We start from the raw sequence: 18,876 nt of genomic DNA, 5'->3' as shown, positions 1-18,876 counted from the left end.
TCTCTGGGACTTTTGTGCCTGTGCTTTTCTTGTAATCTTTCCCCACATTGGCGCCTTCACAACCTCTGGTTCTCAGCTCAAACGCCACCTCCCAGGGAATGTTTCCTCGCGTTCCCACCAAAGTGTCCACGCCCCATCACGTGGTATGCCGCCGCATGTCACCTTGTTGTTCTATGAGGTGGAGTTATTTTCATTTCCATACCTATTCATTGCCTGTCTCCCCATCCAGGTCCCCAAGTCTCACAGAGGTAAAAATATTATATTGGCCATTGTTTGGTTCATAGACCAGAACTTGAAATGTACTTGTTCTTTATTTTTTATTTTTATTTTTTTGGTTTTTCGAGGTAGGGTCTCACTCTAGCCCAGGCTGACCTGGAATTCACTATGTAATCTCAGGGTGGCCTCGAACTCACAGCGATCCTCCTACCTCTGCCTCCCGAGTGCTGGGATTAAAGGCGTGCGCCACCACGCCCGGCTATTGTTCTTTAATGGATATTTGTTAAGGAAATGGCTGCTGAGACTGGAGTGCCAGGACAGCCTTAAGATGGAGCTATGACTACTACTGTCACTATGGGCCACATGAGAGGGACCCCCAAAGAGAAACACTAAACGTCATGGGGGTATGTGTGTGTTTGTGGGTGGGGAGGGCCTAGTGTGAACCAAGCTGGGCATTGCTGACGGCTCCATTTCATCCTGACAGGCAGGGCGCACCACAGCTGGCCAGTGCATGGGGCAGGGAGGCTTATGAATGAGCACAGGGGACCTTGGACGGAAAGGCAGATTTTAGGATACAAGATGACTCCAGACGATACATGGAGGTGAGATCCAGGGAGGTGTTGAGAGATGGAGGAGGGCCACAGAAGAGCCCATTGGTGGCGGGCTTCCCCAGAGCATCCTCACTAGCTGACGGACCAGATTTATCTGTGCAGTTCTCTTTTAATAGTTAACGATCCCCTTTTAGCCCACAGCCCAGCAACACCTCGCCCACCAGACCGTTTAGAAAGACTTTGGAGAGAAGCCCAGAGGTATCACGGCAGGATGAAGGGCTCAGGATTGTTTCCCAGGTTCTAGACTGCAGGCTCTGCCAAACGATTTCCACCATCTCAACAGCCAGCAGGACATGATGGTGAAGGGTATTGCCCTGGAAATCAGGGGGATGAATCCAAATCCAAGCTGTCTGATACTAGCCAAGTCATTCAGTCCCTGTCCCTCAGTTCTCACATCTGTAAACTGGGCATGATGAGACCCTTGTTTCAAAGTCTGTGGTGAGGCTTAAATGACTTAATCACATAAAAATACTCTGGCCCTTGCCTGACATCCGGTATGTGTTTTTATTTATTAGAAGTGACGATTGGATCTGAAACGGCATTTGCAGTAGTCCAGAGAGAGATAACAGTTTGGTTTTGGGGTCTGGAGTAGGGGTCTTTAGAGTATATCTAAAGAAGCTATGTTCCATCTGGATGTCTCCAACAGATACTGGCGTGGAAGGTTGTGGTAGGGTTCCCAGGGCGATACAGGGCTCCGGGAAGTTCTTAGCGTCTGTGCGCTTCCCTGACACTCACAGCAGCTCTAGAGCTAGCTGGATGGGGAATGTGTGAAGACATCTAGGAGATATATGTATATATACTCATTTCTTTCTTTGGAGCAATCCCAGTCATGCATCGGAACAAGTGTGGCCGCTGGACAACTGTTTTTACATGAGAAAGGATGATGGCAAGTTTGCTCTCCCTGACTCCTGGGCTTGTGGCTGCACTGGATGTGGAAGCTGTGATCTTGGTGCTTCCCATGACAAGAACGGCAGCTTCGAGTCTCAAGCCCCTCTTAGCTGCAATAACCAAGAGAGGTGCTTGTTTGGCCCACGCGAGCAGACAAGCGGTTCTCTAGATCTTGGATGCACCCCTACCTTTACATCCAGAGTGGTGGGGGTTCCAATCAATATCTTTTTAAAAAATTTTCGTTCATTTTTATTTATTTATTTGAGAGTGACAAAGACGGAGAGAGAGAGAAAGAGAGAGAGAGAGAGAGAGAGAGAGAGAGAAAGAATGGGCGCCCCAGGGCCTCCAGCCACTGCGAACGAACTCCAGATGTGTGCGCCCCCTTGTGCATCTGGCTAACGTGGGTCCTGGGGAATCGAGCCTCGAACCAGGGTCCTTAGGCGTCCGCCTAACCGCTAAGCCATCTCTCCAGCCCAAATCAACGTCTTTGTATCTGCTTATGTCACTGCCTTTGCTATTGTGCTTGTTTGTCCACGAGGACTCAAATGAGGCCTAGTGGCTGTTTGTTCCCGTCTGAAGGACCCTTCGGTATTCCTTGGAGGGCTGCCCTGCCAGCAACACATCATAAGCTTTTGTTTACCCGTCCGGTCCCCACCCCACCATAGATTCGGCAGTTTTAGTCAACTTGGCTGGAGGAGGTGTTACTGGCTGAAGATCTGAATTCCAGCCTGAGATTGGCAAAGTGCCTGAGGTTAGCCTGGGGTTTCCTGGAGTGTGCTTGTCGGTGCTGGCGATGGATGCTTTTCTCTCTCAGCTTGGACCTGTGAAGGGGGCCCAGCTTCCTCCACCATTAGGGAACTTCTCCTGGATCTGTAAGTGTCACTAAATCCTTTCTTCCATAACCATGCCTGGTTTGGAAGTCCATCCCAGCAACTGAAGCTGACTGCGGCAGGTGTTTTACTTCACGTGGCTGCTGCGAGGCACCCCGTCAAAAGCAGCTTGTGGGCGGGTTACAAACGCGAGGGGAAATGTGGCATGATCAGAGGCTGGACATCACCTCCTGGCCAACATCAGGTAGACAACAGCAGCAGGAGAATGCCAAACACTGGCAAGAGGAAGTTGACGATAACACCCATAAACCCGCCCCCCCAAACACACCTCCAACAAGGTTACAATTCCCAGATTGCCATCAGCTGGGGATCAAGCGTTCAGCACACATATGTTTATGGGGGACACAGGAATCAAACCACCACAAGTATAGAATTCTCAAGGGCGTTTTCCTTCCTGACATTGTAACTGTGCCACTCAGTCATATTTTGGTCCTCATGGTTTAAAATGACAAATCAACTGTGTATATCTTCTTGAGGATTTGTTGTTTGTGACGAGCTACCCCTCCCCCGCCGGCTTTGAATATCCTTTCTGTATGTTGCTCACAGCTTAATTAAAATGTGGTAAGCCGTGGATCTATGAATTTATCCTTCTTGAGCTTGGCTGAGCTTCTTAGACGTGTAGATGAATGTTTTTGATCAGATTTAGGATGATTCTGGTCTTTGGTTCTTCACATCTTTCCTCTCCCCTCTGCGATAGTGCTTCCTGCAAGGTTGCTCAAGTTGATGGTGTCCTGCGGGTCTCGGGGTCTGCTCATCTCCCTTCATTATTTTCCCTTCCTGTTTCTTATCTGGAGAATCCCCCCAAGACTGTTTGCAAATTCACCGTTCTTTTCTTCTGACTTCCTCTGGTAACGCCTCTAGTGAATCTTTCCTTTTGCTGTTTCTTATCTGGAGAATCCCCCCAAGACTGTTTGCAAATTCACCATTCTTTTCTTCTGACTTCCTCTGGTAACGCCTCTAGTGAATCTTTCCTTTTGCTGTTTCTTATCTGGAGAATCCCCCCAAGACTGTTTGCAAATTCACCGTTCTTTTCTTCTGACTTCCTCTGGTAACGCCTCTAGTGAATCTTTCCTTTGGCCTACATGGCAGCCCAGGTCATTTTACACATATGTGTGTGCATGCATGTACACACACGGCATCATGTGTCCTAAAGTGTTTCCATGGCCACCAAGTCCAGTGTAGCTCCCTGCCCGAGAGTCTTTGAACAGAGCCCCATCACTTGGCTTAGTCCCTAATTATCTATGCATATTTGTGTGTTTACATGGATAGTCAGATTTACTAGTTCGTGCTAATTTATTTTTCCAAGGTGGCTGGTTGAGCCAACTCATGGATGAAGTATTTTTTAACTTTTTTTGTTTATTTGTTTGTTTTTAAATATTTTATTTTTATTTATTTGAGAGAAAGAGATACAAAAATAGGCAGGGAACGAGAGAGAGAGAGAGAGAGAGAAGGAGGGAGGGAGAGAGAGAATGGACTAGCTAGGGCCTTCAGCCACTGCAAACGAACTCCAGATGCATGTACCCCCTTGTGCATCTGGCTTACGTGGACCCTGGACAGTCGAACCTGGGTCCTTTGGCTTTGTAAGCAAGCACCTTAACTGCTAAGCCATCTCTCCAGCCCTATTTTTTTTAACGTTTTATTGACAATTCCTATATATGCACATAATATAATTTGATTATAATTCCCTCCCACTACTTTCTTTTGTCCCTCTTCCCTCGTTTTCCTTCCACAAAACTCCTTCTCATGGGTAGACTTGTGTATGGACATACATTTCCACTTCTCTGGGGAAAATGCAGCAGAGCACTATTGCCAAACCATATCCTGATTGCATGTTCAATTGTATACAATGCTGTCGACTCTTTTCCAGGATAGCCGCACCAGCAGTGATCTAGGGTCATCAGTGTTGATCTTAGCAGTTTCCATTGGTCTGTAATAGCATGCTATTGTGGCTTTAATTTGCATTTCTCTAATGCCTAATACTGTTTAATATAGTTTCATGGGCTTCATTTATTATTTATGCAAATATCTCTGGGGAAATGCCTGTGTCATTTTGTAATTGAATTGTGATTTTCTTATTGATGAGTTTTGAGAGCATGAAAATTTACATATTCCAGCTATGTGCATGTTTTTCAGATATGCGGGTTTTCACATACGTTGTCCCAGTGTATAATTGCCTTTTCATACTCTTCACAAAGTTTGAGGAAAAAAATTGTTAATTTGAGGACATACAATTTCTTAACTGGATATCTTTTTATAGACAAAGCTTTTGGAATCAAGTTTAAAAACCCTTTGCCTAATCGTCATCCCTGAATATTTTCTTTCTTTCTAAAATCTTATGGTTTTATGTTTAATATTAAATCTATGACACATTTTGAATGAACTTTAAAAAAATATTTTTTTGTTCATTTATTTATTTATTTATTTAAGAATGACAGAGAGAGAGAGAGAGAGAGAGAGAGATGCAGATAGGGAGAGAGAGAGAGAGAGAGAATGGGCGCGCCAGGGCCTCCAGCCACTGCAAACGAACTCCAGACGCATGCGCCCCCTTTTGCATCTGGCTAACGTGGGTCCTGGGGAATCGAGCCTCGAACTGGGGTCCTTAGGCTTCACAGGCAAGCACTTAACTGCTAAGCGATCTCTCCAGCCCTGAACTAACTTTTTATAAGATGTTAGACTTTGGCCAATGTTCACTTTTCCCATGATAGACCCACTGCTATTCATTGGGTTGCTATATTGAAATGATTGTCTTACCCAGCTAGCCACACAAGCTGAGGCTTTCAATGTATTTTTTTTTTTCGAGTCTTAAAGTAATTGGAAACCCACATGTTCTATATTATAGACTGGGATTTAGAGATTTTCTGTCTGAGAACCAAAGTCCTGTCTTATCTTTAATGAATAGCCTTTCACTGTGGTTATAGAGCATTAGAAAAATAAGGCTAAATAGGAATGCTGAGTCCATAAGTCTCAGAGTTTTAAAAAGGAGCAAAGGAGGGAGAGAGGAGAAGAAAAGAGAGAAGACAGAGGAGCAGGAAAAGAATAGAACAGGGTAGAAAAGGAAAGAAGAGGAGAGATGGCCTGGGTTGAGTTTCTAATTCATCACTTAACATTTATTCTTTGTTTTTTAAAAATATTTTATTTTTATTTATTTGGGAGAGGGAAAGGGAGGGAGGGGGAGAGAAAGAGAGAGAGAGAGAGAGAGAGAGAGAGAGAGAGAGAGAGAGAGAGAGAGAGAGAGAATGAGCATGCCAGGGCTTCTAGCTACTAAAGACGAACTCCAGATGCATGTTCCACCTTGTGCATCTGGCTTAGGTGGGTCCTGGGGAATCAAACAGAGGTCCTTTGGCTTTGCAGGCAAGTGCCTTAACCATTAAGCCATCTCTCCAGCCCCTATCTTTTTGTTTTTTTGAGGTAGGATCTCACTCCAGCCCAGACTGACCTGGAATTCACTCTGTGGTCCCAGGCTGGTCTCAAACTCATAGCGATCGACCTACCTCTGCCTCCTGAGTGCTGGGATTAAAGGAGTGTGCCCCACTTAAAGTTTTTGATGTGTGATAAGTGTACAAAATGGGCTCTGGTGTGAATCCTATGCACAAATACAGAGCAGTGATCAAATCCGCACAACCAGCGATTCTGCCACCTGAGAGTTACCTGGTTACTTGGCCTGCTTTCCTATCTGTAAAATGGACATAGCAGCTGTCCTTTACAGATTCCTTGTGACAAATTACAGCTCACAGGCCAGGCATCTTAAGGAGCTTGCACATTCCCCATTCATACCCCCAGGTAGAGACGGAAGATCCAGGCTCTGTCTCCAGGAGCCTGTGTCTCTCTTCTCCAGGGTGATCAGCATCTGGTGAGTGGCTGGCCTGGATTAATGCCAGGCTTGGGGGGGGGGGGCGGAGGCGGAGTGAATGACTGTGACTCCCCTCAATCCCACAGAGTACCGCCCTCCCCACTCTGCTTCAAGGAAAAGCTCTGTGCTATAAACAGATTAGAGAAAGCCTGCTGCCTGGCCCTCCCTGCGGCCATGAGCCAGGCTCCAGAGATTAGTGGCGGTGGCTTTGTGGGGCACAGAGAGAATGTCAGCTTTGGTTTAAAGGAGTGCTTCTGGAGAGAAAGAGAGCCGCTCTCCTGGCACCTCCTCCAGCTTCTCTGGGTTTCCTCCCTGCTCCAATCCTTGGACTCTCTCTCCCTTCTAGGGATGCTTGCTACCCTGCGGGCAGGTGCTGGCTGAAGGGCTTTAATGGCACCTCACCCAGCTCTGTGGGTAATGGCACCTCACCCAGCTCTGTGGGTGGCAGCCAGGGACTAAAGACACACTCATCTGTCCCAGGCAAAAAACGATTGTCAACCCAGTTTCCCAGACAGAACAAAAAAACAGGTAGCTAACACTTCCTATGGGGAAGCCGGTATTAGGGAGCTGTCCCTGAAGGGGGTTGGGTACCTGTGATGGGTCACTTGCCATTCATCTATTTCCTTAACCTTTTATATGGGGAGCTGACTTATCCACTTATTCCTACTCATCAAGAAATCACCAGACTACCCCACCAGCTCTCAGGGAGCACTGCTTTCACTGGCCCTGTGGCCTGCCTGGGGACGCAGACCATGAAAACACGGTGTGTACCCACTACCAGAGTGGCCAGGGTGGTAACTGCTAGCCTGGATGCACTCCTGGGCATGGCAGGGGCTCTGCCACCTGTATATGTTTTTGCAGGCATGAATGCAGCCTGGGTGACGTTGGCCAGTGCCCTGCAGGTCAGGGGTGAAGCTCTGTCTGAGGAGGAAATCTGGTCCGTCTTGTCACTGGCTGCGGAGCGGCTCCTGGAAGACCTTCGCCATGGTAAGAGACAGTGCTTGGGACAACTGAACCATGGGAGGGGCTTGAAGGTGAAACTTTCCAGATAAGCACATCTGCATCTCCGGCTGCTTCTCCATTAGTGTTAAGACAAGAGGACGAATAAATGGTAGCCAGCGTCTGCTGCCTTGGTCTTGCATGGTGCCTATGGGGAGACCGGCTACAGCCGTATGAGCCCCCCATCACCTGAAACCCTCTCACCCCTACCACTTGTTTGCCTGATTCTGTACCCCGTCAGAAGGCAGAACCCACACTGTGGTCTAAACAGAGGGTGTTAATACAAATAATTATTTCACTATAATGTAGTAGCAACAAGAACACAAGAAATCCACACAGTCCCATAGAGCTGAGGGTGGGACCTCGGTGAGGGACAAACCCCTCCTCAGGTTGAGCTTCAGGCCTGACGGCGAAGCTGTGCTTATAGTTCATGACGATGGAGTTTCTTGGATCACCCAGCCCAAGGGACTCTTCAGTCATGCCCTATATGGGGCACAGGCAGGTAACGGGTACACAGAAGGACAAGAAGTTGGGAGTGACCCTTCAGGATGTGGGCAGGCTCAGGTGAAGGGGAGGGCATTACGGGCAGGAAGGCTGAAGCCAGAAATATCCTTGTGGATCAGTCCGTGAGAAAACGATCACATAGTACAATTGGGCCCTGAGATCTGCGAGGCACCTTGTGTCATAGGACTGGATTCAGGGTACAGTGCACGGCCTGGTTGTCCTTTTTGCCCACACCGTCAGTCCGACGAGGTCTCTCCAGTCCCTGTTCCAAGAAGGTTTTCGAACAGAAGGGATGCTTAAGAGAGCTGGGATGGAAAGATGAGTTTGTAGCTATGAGGCATTCAGCTGGTGGTGACTCAAGCAGACATAGGTGTTCACACTGACTCAGAAGTCCCCCAGCTCAGCAACTCAGTGTGCAGTGGAGACTCAGTATGTAAGACAGCGCAGGTTCCAGCAGGCGCTGGGCCCCATCATGGGCAGGTGGAGAAGGCTGTACCTGCCCCTTAGCGTCTCTTCCCTCTGGGCCCTCACTCCTCTCCCCTGCCCTGGGGGGCTCTACTATTTCCCTTGGTTCCTGGGCTGCTTGCAAATCACTTGGGGTTGCACCAATTTCCAGGGGGCTTGACTCCTACCCATGTACTAGTTATGGTTCTCTAGAGGATCAGAACCAATCTGGCAGCTGCTCAGTCCGCGAGGCTGGAACGCAGGCCAAGGAGTTGCAGAATCTGGAAGCTGCTCAGCCCGCAAGTCCAAACGAGTGACAGAAGCATGCACAGAGCAGCAGGGGAGGCTGGACTAGGGTGGAAAACACTGGCTTCCTCCTGGAGTCTCCTTTGCTACAGTCTTCCAGCAGAAGGACTTCTTGCTCAGTTAAGCTTGCCTCGTGTCTTGGTTACCTTTGTGTTGCTAAGATAAAGCACCTGACCAAAAGCAGCTGGCGGGAGGACAAGCTTTTATTTTGGCTTACAGTCTTGAGGGTGGCAGGGGAAAGCATGGCATGAGCAGAGGCTGGACATCACCTCCTCCGCAGCAGGTGGAAAACAGCAACAGGAGAGTGAGCCAAACTCTAGCAAGCGGGAGTTGGATATAGCTCCTGTGGTGGTATTAAATGAATTTGGATGCAGGTGCTCACCACTTGGCCACAGCTACACCTGCCTTTTGTAATCCACGTTTCATGTCTTCCCCACTGCCCCCCAAGTCCTGCTCATGGTCAGTCCTTGAGCAGGCGTGGTCAGGCACAGACTGTCCTGTCTCTGTCTTCCACCGCTGCCTTGCTTGCAGATTCCTCAGACTACGTGGTATGCCCCTGGTCTGTCCTGCTCTCTGCGGCCGGAAGTCTTGCTTTCCAAGACCACGTTTCTCACTTAGAGTCTGCTCCATTCAAAGCCCCCGAGCTGCTTCAAGAACCCGGTGAGGACAAGCAGACTGATGCGTCACAGGTAAGGTGTGTGGCATCTCTGTAGCACCGTCCTTCTGCCTCCCCCTGCGGAAAAAGAAAAAAACCCACATCCTGAAGGCGGTCCCCCCCAGCTCCCAGCCCAGGTCCAATTCTAAGGCAAAATGGGTTTAAAGAATGTTTCTGGTTCTTTCTTGCCAGCAAGTTGTTAGCTCTTGCACAAGAGCAAGCCAACTATGTTGAGCCCAGGTATCTTTCTCTGTAAAGTGAGGTTAATGTAAGTGTGGGCTCAGCCATTATCAGCATTCAAAAAATAATGTTGCAGAAAGCTGTGGGCCAATGGTCTACCCAGTGTAGCATGAAGCTTAAGGTAAGAGGCCTCCAATGACCAGCCAGGCCTCCATAGGAACTTTTTCTAAGGCAGAATTAAGGGCTGCTACTGCAGGGCACTTGTTGATGTTATTCGTATGCAAAATGATGATTGGTGGAGGGCAGATATGAGACAACTTAGCATGCACACCAATGTGATCCAACAAGAAATAGGGCTGGAAGCAGGGCGTGGTGGTGCACGCCTTTAATCCCAGCACTTGGGAGGCAGAGGTAGGAGGATCACTGAGAGTTCAAAGCCACCCTGAGATTACTACATAGTGAGTTCCAGGTCAGCCTGGACCAGTGAGACTTTGCCTCGAAAAAAACCAAAAAATAAAAATTAAAAAAAATAGAAAGAAAGAAATAGGGCTGGAGAGATGCCTTAGCAATTAAAGCGCTTGCCTGTATAGCCTAAAGACACAGCTTCAATTCCCCAGTACCCACATAAATCCAGATACACAAAGTGGCACACGTATCTGCAGTTTGTTTGCACTGTCTACAGGCCCTGCTGTGCCTATTCTCTTTCTCTCCCTCTCTCACTTTGTCTCTGTTTGAAAACAACTAAAAATATTAAAAAAGCAATAGAAATAGAGAGAGATAAAACACATGTTAAGGTGTCTCAAGTGATTTTTTTTTTCCGGGTGGCAACATCAGTGGCGATGCTAGTAGAGATGCCTGGATCCCCTCAATGGGGACATATTCCATAGACCATATTTTCAGCTTGGAAAAGAACTGGAAGGTGTGAATGCTCCACTGGGGGCTTCTTCAGTGAGCTCTGTCCCCCCTTCATTGTCCTTTCTTGGGAAGAGTGAAGTTCTGGAGACACTGCTCCTCCCAGGCTCTGAGAAGAACAGAATGGGGTCCCAGCGGGTTCCAGGTTTGGCTCATCAGGGTTCACATTTCTCATATCATATAGTCATATAATATATATCATATCATATATATCATATCATATAGTCATATCATATCATATCAAATGTATCATATCATATAGTCATATCGTAACATTGGTGAAGACATGGAATCCCATGACTAACGAAACAGCGTTCACTGATCCACAGCTGCAGACATGGGGCTTTGGCTGGTGCTGGTGCTCCGGCTCAGCCCTAGGTCTGCACATGTTCCACAGGCGAATCCTCTCGCTGGCCTTTGCTTCATATTCCTCCTCTCTGAAGTGCGGACAGTGGAAGACCTGCCTCAGAGGATCGTTGCGAGAAACAAATGCACCTCCATAAGCAAACACGTTAACCGAAGCTTGGCATGTTGAGTGCCCTGTGTCTGATAAAACAGTAACAGCTTCAAGAGTAATAATTACCATCTCCAAGAGCTCTCTTTTTGATCTTTGTGAACATTCAGGCAGGATGCTCACTTTAAAGACAAGGAAGCTGTGGTTCGGAGAAGCCAGGCCACGTTGCTTTCTGACAAGATGCTGGGCTTCATAATCAGGTGAACCTGTAATATATCAGGTACAGATGGCTTTGGCTGCGAGAAACAGGAAGCCCGAAGTACAACAACCAGACTCACTGATAGCCATTTGTTCCCTACCTCGCAAGACATCTAGGGATTGGTCAGCAGCTCGGTCATGTCTTGAAGGATCCGGGCTGTACATTTCTGTTTTATTCCAGCGCTTGTTTCCTCATGGTCTCATGATGGCTGTCATCACTCCACGTATCATGTAGAATTCAGGACAGAAACATGAAGAAAGGATGGGTCCAGTCACATGAGATTCATTTACCAGTAAAGCAAAAATAACCCCAAAAAACCCCAAACCTATTTTTTTTCAGAAGCCCCATAACAGATGTCCTTCATACTCTTTGCCAAATCGGGAGTCATAGAAATGGCTAAAAACCAAATTTCTGGCCTTATAGTATGTGGTGTAAGAGCCAGAAAAGGTTAGGGAGGTGCAGATGGTGCTTGGCTACCCAGATGACTGACCTAGTATGTAGCAGTTGGATTGCATTTTGCTTGCGAGACCATGGAATAACAGAGAGATGCCTGACATCTAATCCTGTGTTTTTCTCTTGGGCAGATGCACGTCTATTCCTTAGGAATGACTCTCTACTGGTCAGCAGCATTTCACGTCCCTCCGAACCAGGTCTGCAAAAAAGAACATGCCGTGTCTCGACAGATCATGCCTTTGAATTAGCTTAGCGGCTTTCCCCATGTGCACTGAGCCCAAGTCTTGCCCTACACCTTCAAAATGACCTCCATACCCTGCGCAACACAACACTGCAGGCAGCCTCAAGTTGAGACTGGCAGGCAAGATAAGATTCACTCGCCAGCTCCGCAGAGAGGATGCAGCAAGCTGGAAGGATTTTCTACACACTGAAGATAGTTATTTATATCTTGTCTCAAATGCTTTCGAGTCAGCCCTTCTTGAAGTGAAGCTGCCTCCCTGAGAAAAGGTTCTGTGCTCAATAAACGAGGGAAGAGGCACCCTGTGTGTTGCCTCCACGGAGGTTTTTCAAAGCAGAGTGTTTTTGACTACGGCAAGGCTTAAAGCATATGGACTTGTAGCATAGTCTTTTACACAATTTTGGACTGATGAGTGTGTGTGTGTGTGTGACTTTTTTTCAGACACCGCAAGAATTCCTTAGAAACTAGGCCTATAAGAACCCATATTGGAACTAGCGACAGAGACTTCCCTCCCTCCCTCTTTCTTAGCTCACACTCCCTGCCCAGGTGAGATGCTCCTCTGAGGCTGTACCCCACCTTCTCATCAGGGTGCACGAATCCCAGATCTGCTGAGCCATGTCCGCTGTTTCTCCGAGTCTCAGGCATTTCCAGGGCCAGCCTTCTGGATGTGTCCAGGGCTTGGCTTCATGCTCAACTAGCCCCGTCTTAAAATTTCTGAAACTTTGGGGCTCAATTCTGTTGCTTGGTCACAGGCTTGTCCCTGACTATAGCTGCTTCCTTTCAGGCGCAGACCGGGCTCCCCGGCACCTCACCTTTGCACATGCTGCCCCTTCCCTAGCTCACTCCTCCCCACCCCGAACCCCTAGTGCTTTTTGAGATCTGCCCAGCTTGGGCCCTTGCCCATGTCATTTCTGAGTTCCATGCTTCCTGAGGCTAAGCCCTTGTCCTTAGCTATCCTCGGTTCTTTAAGCAAGTGGTACTGTCTCTGGAGGGATTGAGAGAAGTCAGGGAGTGTGAAGAGTCAATGTGCAGTGGAAAGGTACAGTGGTCTCCAGTGTCCTGTGGGTCACGTGAGCGACTGGCTGTCATGAGTACAAGGCGCCTTGGCCATCACACAGAGGAGTGCAGCGCTGCGTCAGAATAGCTGACCACAGTTTGTCACTGTTCCCATTGTGAGCCAACCGGGATGGTCCCCGAGCCTTGCTCATGCTAGGCAAGTGCTTGACTGAGTGAGCCCCACTCCACGCCAAGATGGTCAGATTTCGAATCTGGGCTGGAGGTCTTCCCTGTCACCTAAGTTACGTGACGGACCTACTTGTAAGACACTGGTTAATTTTGTTTTAATTTTATTTTATTTTTTGTTTTTCCACGTCGGGTCTCACTCTAGCCCAGGCTGACCTGGAATTCACTATGGAGTCTCAGGCTGGCCTCGAGCTCACGGCGATCCTCCTACCTCTGCCTCCCGAGTGCTGGGATTAAAGGGGTGCGCCACCACGCCCGCCTTGGTTATTTTCTTTTTGTTGTTGTTTGTTGCGCGAGTGTGACATAAAGTTCTACCAATAGTGACAGGATCTTTGTCTGCTGTTGGTGACTCCAAGGTTAAAGGCTATGTAGTCTGATGTCCCTGCCATTCACATTACCCCTTCTAAATAACTTGCGGCGGGGGGGAATGGCCTGTGAGGGGAACGTATGTGTGTTTGTGTGTGTACACATGCACATGTGTGTGTAAGGCCAGCAGTTTGCCAGGCACTTGTTTGGGACGGAGATAGATGTTCAGACACCCCTGGTAGTTGCGAGTGCGCATTTCCCAGTCTCCAGCGCATGCCTGGCGGCTGCTCCCGCGCGCCTGCGCCTCTCACCGCCCGTGTGCTCCCCAGCCCCTGCAGCTCCAGGAGCCCGTGCACTCCCTCCTGCTAGCCATGTGTGAAGACCAGCCTCGGAGGCGGCGGCCACTGACGGCGGTCCTGGAAGCCTGCCGGCTCCATCAGGAAGAAGTGGCCGTGTACCCAGCCCCCGCCAGCCTCCACATCAGACGCCTGGTGGGCTTGGTGCTGGGCACCCTCTCCGAGGTCAGTACAGAGCCCAGCTTTTCCACCAGGTACCCACTAGCGATTAAAATTTTAAAAAATTAGCTTCCTTGCGATTCAAAGGCAGTAAGTTAGAAATTCAGGGGCTCGGTGGTAGAGTACTCGCTTAGTAAATTCAAGACCCTGGATTATATCACTGGCACCGGAAAAAAAAAATTTCTTAGTTCATACCCATTACATTTCAAGTAATAAATTGCCAGATGTAGCTGGCGACTATCCTTGTTGAACCTAGAACATTCTCGTCATTATAGTTTTATTGAATAGTGCTGATAAAAGCCCATGGGCATTCTCTTGCATAGAGGGGTGATGGATATAACCTGGAATCCAGTTCCACTAAAGCTCACCTGGCTCAGGGGGTGTCTGGCCACATCCTTCTCTCCACTGCCTTCTCCCTGTGAAGGATCCACTTGTCCTTGACTCCCTGTGTGGCTTACAACCCTATGAAACACCTTGTGGCCCTCAATGATTCGACACACAGCAGGCGTTTGGTGTAAGTCCGGTTCCCTACAACGGAGACGGGGTTCTGTATAAGGAGTTCATTGACTTCCACGTGGGAGACGGTGGTGGGGGAAGGAGAGTAGCATCAGGAGCAAGCTGTCCAAAGAGTGGCCTCAGGTAGAGACAGCCTCCTCCTGACCCTGTATGGAAGTGCAGAGCATGAATGTTCTGTGGAAATTGTCCCCTCATCAAGCCACAGCAGCCAAGTGGGCCCTTGTGGGTAAAGACAGCTCCGGTTCCACATGTAATGAGATTTTACCGCGAGGTGAGGTGGAGCTAGCGACCAGCTGTACTTGCCCCGGGGACATGTCAGAGACCCAAGACCAAAATTAATGTGGGGGGGGGCATGAGGAAGGACATGAGTGGTAGCTAGGTGGGCACTGCCAGCAGTCCATTAGAAAAAGACTTGCCCCACCCACCATCCTTTGTGGACCCCTTTTCTTTTGAGTGTGACCGTGTGGCTCCATCTTATAACTGGCACAGAAGATTCAGTGGGAGAAGAGGTGTATGTTTAATCCAGTGGTGTGCCATCGTCCTTGGATACTCTGTGGACCTCTTATACTTCCACCAGGGACCCTGAAAGTTGGACCCTTTACAACATTCACTGGGGTGCCGTATTAGAGGAGGGGCAGTGATGCTGAGAGCACTTGGGGATGATGGGGAGGTGAGGCAAACAAGTTCAAGGTAATGGATTAAAGTGGAAAGATGAGTCAGGGGGTCTGAGAGCAGAGGTGGAGAGGATTAGAGGTGGAGAGGGCACAGCGCCCGGACTTGATGTTACCAAGCAGGTGCGGAGAGACCCTAGGCGGTAGAGGGCGTGCTGCAGAAACACACCAGTGTGTCTCAGTGCGCAGGAATAGAGGGAGAAAACTGCTTCTCGGGGTGGAGGGGGGGGTGCTGTAGAGGAGGACCCAAAGCACATGCTAGTTTCTGGACAGGGCAGCCATGGACACTCTGCTTGTCACAGGTCACAGTGACGGTCTGATAGGTAGCTTACATGCGTCTGTATAAATGCCCCCCCCCCCCACACGTCGGTGCTGGGATGTGTGACGGCCTTGAACCTCGCTCAGGCGGAGAGGAGAGTTGTGGAGGAAGGCGCCTGCGAGTGGCACGGCCGAAGCTGCCTGCTCCGGAAAAGGCTGCACCGGGCCAGCAGTGAGAGCCCCGCTCGGGCCCCTGAGGGTCTGCAGCCTTGCAGAGGTGAGTGCTGGCCCTAGGTGCACTCCAGGCCTGGCCTGAGGGTGACCCTTCCTGTCTCTTGTCCCGGGTGTGTGGACATGCCTGCTGCGTGAAAGAAGCCCCATGCCAGTGCCGCTCTTCCAGGAACCCGGGAGAGAAGGGCCCAAGGCTAGCTCCTCTCCCCGACCTCAGGAGAGGGCTAGCAGTTTAACAGTTAATTGTATGAAATATTAACTCATCTTAAAAATGGAACTGTAACTGACCAAGTTGATGAGAATAAGTTAGAACAGGCAATACTGCACCAGGGTGATGGCGATGGACACTGCGGATACTCAAAAGTACCAAAGCAGGAATCCTGCAGCCGCGGACAGCTCAACACTAAAGTAGATTTAAAACACATCCGCCATGGCTCAGGGAATTGTGCGGAAGAAGGGGGCGGGAAGAGCGTAAGAGCCACAGGGTGGGAGGGGACGTCCAGAGGCACCCCCCCCCCCAAATGACTGAGCGCTGCTCTCACAACTCATAACCCACAACGCCATGGTGAACACCAGCAATCCCACTGAGGAGAGGCCTCAGTGGAATGGGGATAGGAAGGAGGGAAATGACGGAACCAACACATGATCTGTCCATACAAAGTTTCTACTTAATAAAAAATTAAAAATATATATATATAAGCCTTGGCCTGTACCATGTGAGTCCCTTGCTTTGGCCAACAGAGTCTGTAACTGTGACATTTACTGGATGACATTTACTGGATGTGCTCAATGCCTGAAGATAGAGCCAGTTTTAAAAAAAAAAAAATCAAAGCCCCAAAGCTAGGAGAAAATATTTGCTGCTAAAAGACTGAATATTTGATAATTGACTTGTATATAAAATATACAAAGAGGCCTGGCGTGGTGGCACACGCCTTTAATCCCAGCGCTTGGGAGGCAGAGGTAGGAGAATTGTGGAGAGTTCGAGGCCACCCTGAGACTACATAGTGAATTCCAGGTCAGCCTGGGCTACAGCAAGACTGTCTAGAAAAACAAACAAACAAACAAACAAACAAACAAACAAAAATTTGTGGCTAAAAAGTATACAAAGAACCCTCAAAAGCGAATAATAAATACTTGGCTTTAGAGTATAAAAAAGAGTTACACAGACATATAAAGATATGGCTGGAAACAAGTAAGTGGAAATATGGACCCATCACCAGGGATTAGGGAAATGAATATGGAACCCACTAATGAGCCTCCACTTTGCAACACAGTAGAACAATTCAAATTAAGAACATTGACACGGGCAAGTGTGGAAAGTGTGCAGAGCGACAGACACATGCACACATGGCTGTGGGAGGATAAGTGGATACACTTTGGAGAAGCGTTGGGCAATTTCTTGTCTTTTTTAAAAAATTTTAGTTAATTTCTTGTCTTTTCAGGACAATATAAAATTGACAGAATTCCTCACCAAAAAAAAAAAAAAAAAAAAAAAAAACGAGGAAGCTTTCAAACACTGCTTTCCAGGGTTGGGTAACAGATGGCTCAGTGAGGTAAAGTGCGGGTGATACAGCCGTGAGGATCTGACTTCTGTGTCCTCACCAGGCGTGGTGGTGCACGCTCGTGATCCTAGTCCTGGGGACATGGGGACAGCATGCCTGGAACTCGCTGGCTACCTAGTCTAGATGAATCAGTGAGCTCTTCGTTTAGCAAGAGACCCTGCCTCAAAGAATAAGGTGGAAAATCACTAGTAAGACACCCAACATTGAACTCTAGCCTTCACACAGAGGCACAAACGTACACACACGCCTACATACGGGTGCACCTATACACATACAAATGAGCATGCATACACACATTCACACATATTACACACACACACACACAAATAAAAAATTACTTTCTAAATGGAATGGCAAAAAAATGACTTGCAAAAGATTTATTGCTATTTTAGGTATGTTAAAAGAGTGGGTTTATGGGCTGGAAAGATATCTCAGTGGTTAAAGGTCCTTTGCTTGCAAAGCCTGACGGCCTAGGTTCAATTCTCCAGTATCTATGTAAAGCAAGATGCATAAAGTAGCACATGCGTCTGGAGTTCCTCTGCAGGAACTCTGCAGTGGCAGGAAGTCCTGGTGTGCCCATATTCACTCTCTGTCTCTCAAATAAACTATAATTTTTTTGTAATCTTATTTTATTTTTTCTCAACTTTTTAAAACATTTTCCATGATTATAAACAATATCCCATGGTAATACCCCCCCTCCCCACTTTCCCCTTTGAAATTCCATCCTCCATCATATCCCCTCCCCATCTCAATAAATCTCTCTTTTATTTTGATGTCGAGATCTTTCCCTCCTCTTAAGATGGTCTTGTGTATTTAAAATAACCATCAAATCAACTCTTCTCTACTTGTCTCATTTATTTACTTACATATTTTGAGGCATGATAATGCATTCTTTTTTTTCAATTTTTGAGAGACACAGAGAGAAAGAGAGAGAGAGAGAGAGGCAGAGATAGAGAGAGAGAGATAATGGGCATGCTAGGGACTTCAGCCACAGCAAAGGACTCTAGACACATGTGCCCCCTTGTGGGCATGTGTGACGTTGCATGCTTGCATCACTGTACGTGGTCTGGCTATGTAGGACCTGGAGATTTGAACATGAGTTATTAGGCTTTGCAGCAAGCACCTTAACCACTAAGCCAAGTCTCCAGCTCTGTCCTTGCACTCTTGATTCTCCTGTCTTGGCCTCTGAGTACTAAGATTATAGGCATGCACCACCATGCCTGTGTTTATTTACTTATTTATTTTATTAGTGTTGTTGTTTGTTGTCCCTGAAACAAGGTGTTATTTTCCTCTTTGCTGTTAGGCTTTATGTTACCCTGCAACATTGCTTTCAGCCCCCTCTTCCATGCTGGCCATGCCTATTTTCTTTAGGAGAGAGAGTGAGAATGATAGACAGAGAGCAAGGGTTGGGGGGAGAGAGAAAGGAGAGAGAGTTGACACACCAGGAACTCTATCCATAACAATCGAACTCCAGACACATATGCCACCTTGTGTGTCTGGTTTACAGTATTCTGGGGAGTTGAACATGGGTCCTTAGGCTTCCTAGGCAAACACCTTAACCACTAAGCTATCTCTCTAGCTCATTGTATCCATTTTTATTATGAGAATATAGACTCAGAGAAGTTCAGTAATTTTGCAAGTGGCACACAGTTATCCACACTGTAGTTTTGTGATTCTAGAAACCATGTGTTTTGTCTGTACCCCTCACCCACCCTT

The 18,876-nt window shown here is 48.0% G+C and overlaps 1 protein-coding gene across 1 annotated transcript in view; it reads left to right on the top strand.

The window, feature by feature from the left end:
- The window catches only part of Frmpd2 (FERM and PDZ domain containing 2), a 138,493-nt gene that overhangs the window by 21,520 nt on the left and 98,097 nt on the right, over nt 1-18,876 (top strand). Inside the window, exons 2-5 of the mRNA XM_045137653.1 lie at nt 7,317-7,442; nt 9,240-9,397; nt 13,737-13,928; nt 15,515-15,644. Of these exons, the coding sequence (XP_044993588.1) occupies nt 7,319-7,442; nt 9,240-9,397; nt 13,737-13,928; nt 15,515-15,644 (604 nt within the window). The 5' untranslated portion in view covers nt 7,317-7,318. The remainder of the gene's footprint in view (nt 1-7,316; nt 7,443-9,239; nt 9,398-13,736; nt 13,929-15,514; nt 15,645-18,876) is intronic.

Source organism: Jaculus jaculus, chromosome 18 (genome assembly GCF_020740685.1).
Source record: "Jaculus jaculus isolate mJacJac1 chromosome 18, mJacJac1.mat.Y.cur, whole genome shotgun sequence".
NCBI lineage: Eukaryota > Metazoa > Chordata > Mammalia > Rodentia > Dipodidae > Jaculus > Jaculus jaculus.
This window is presented reverse-complemented; position numbering and strand designations above follow the sequence as displayed.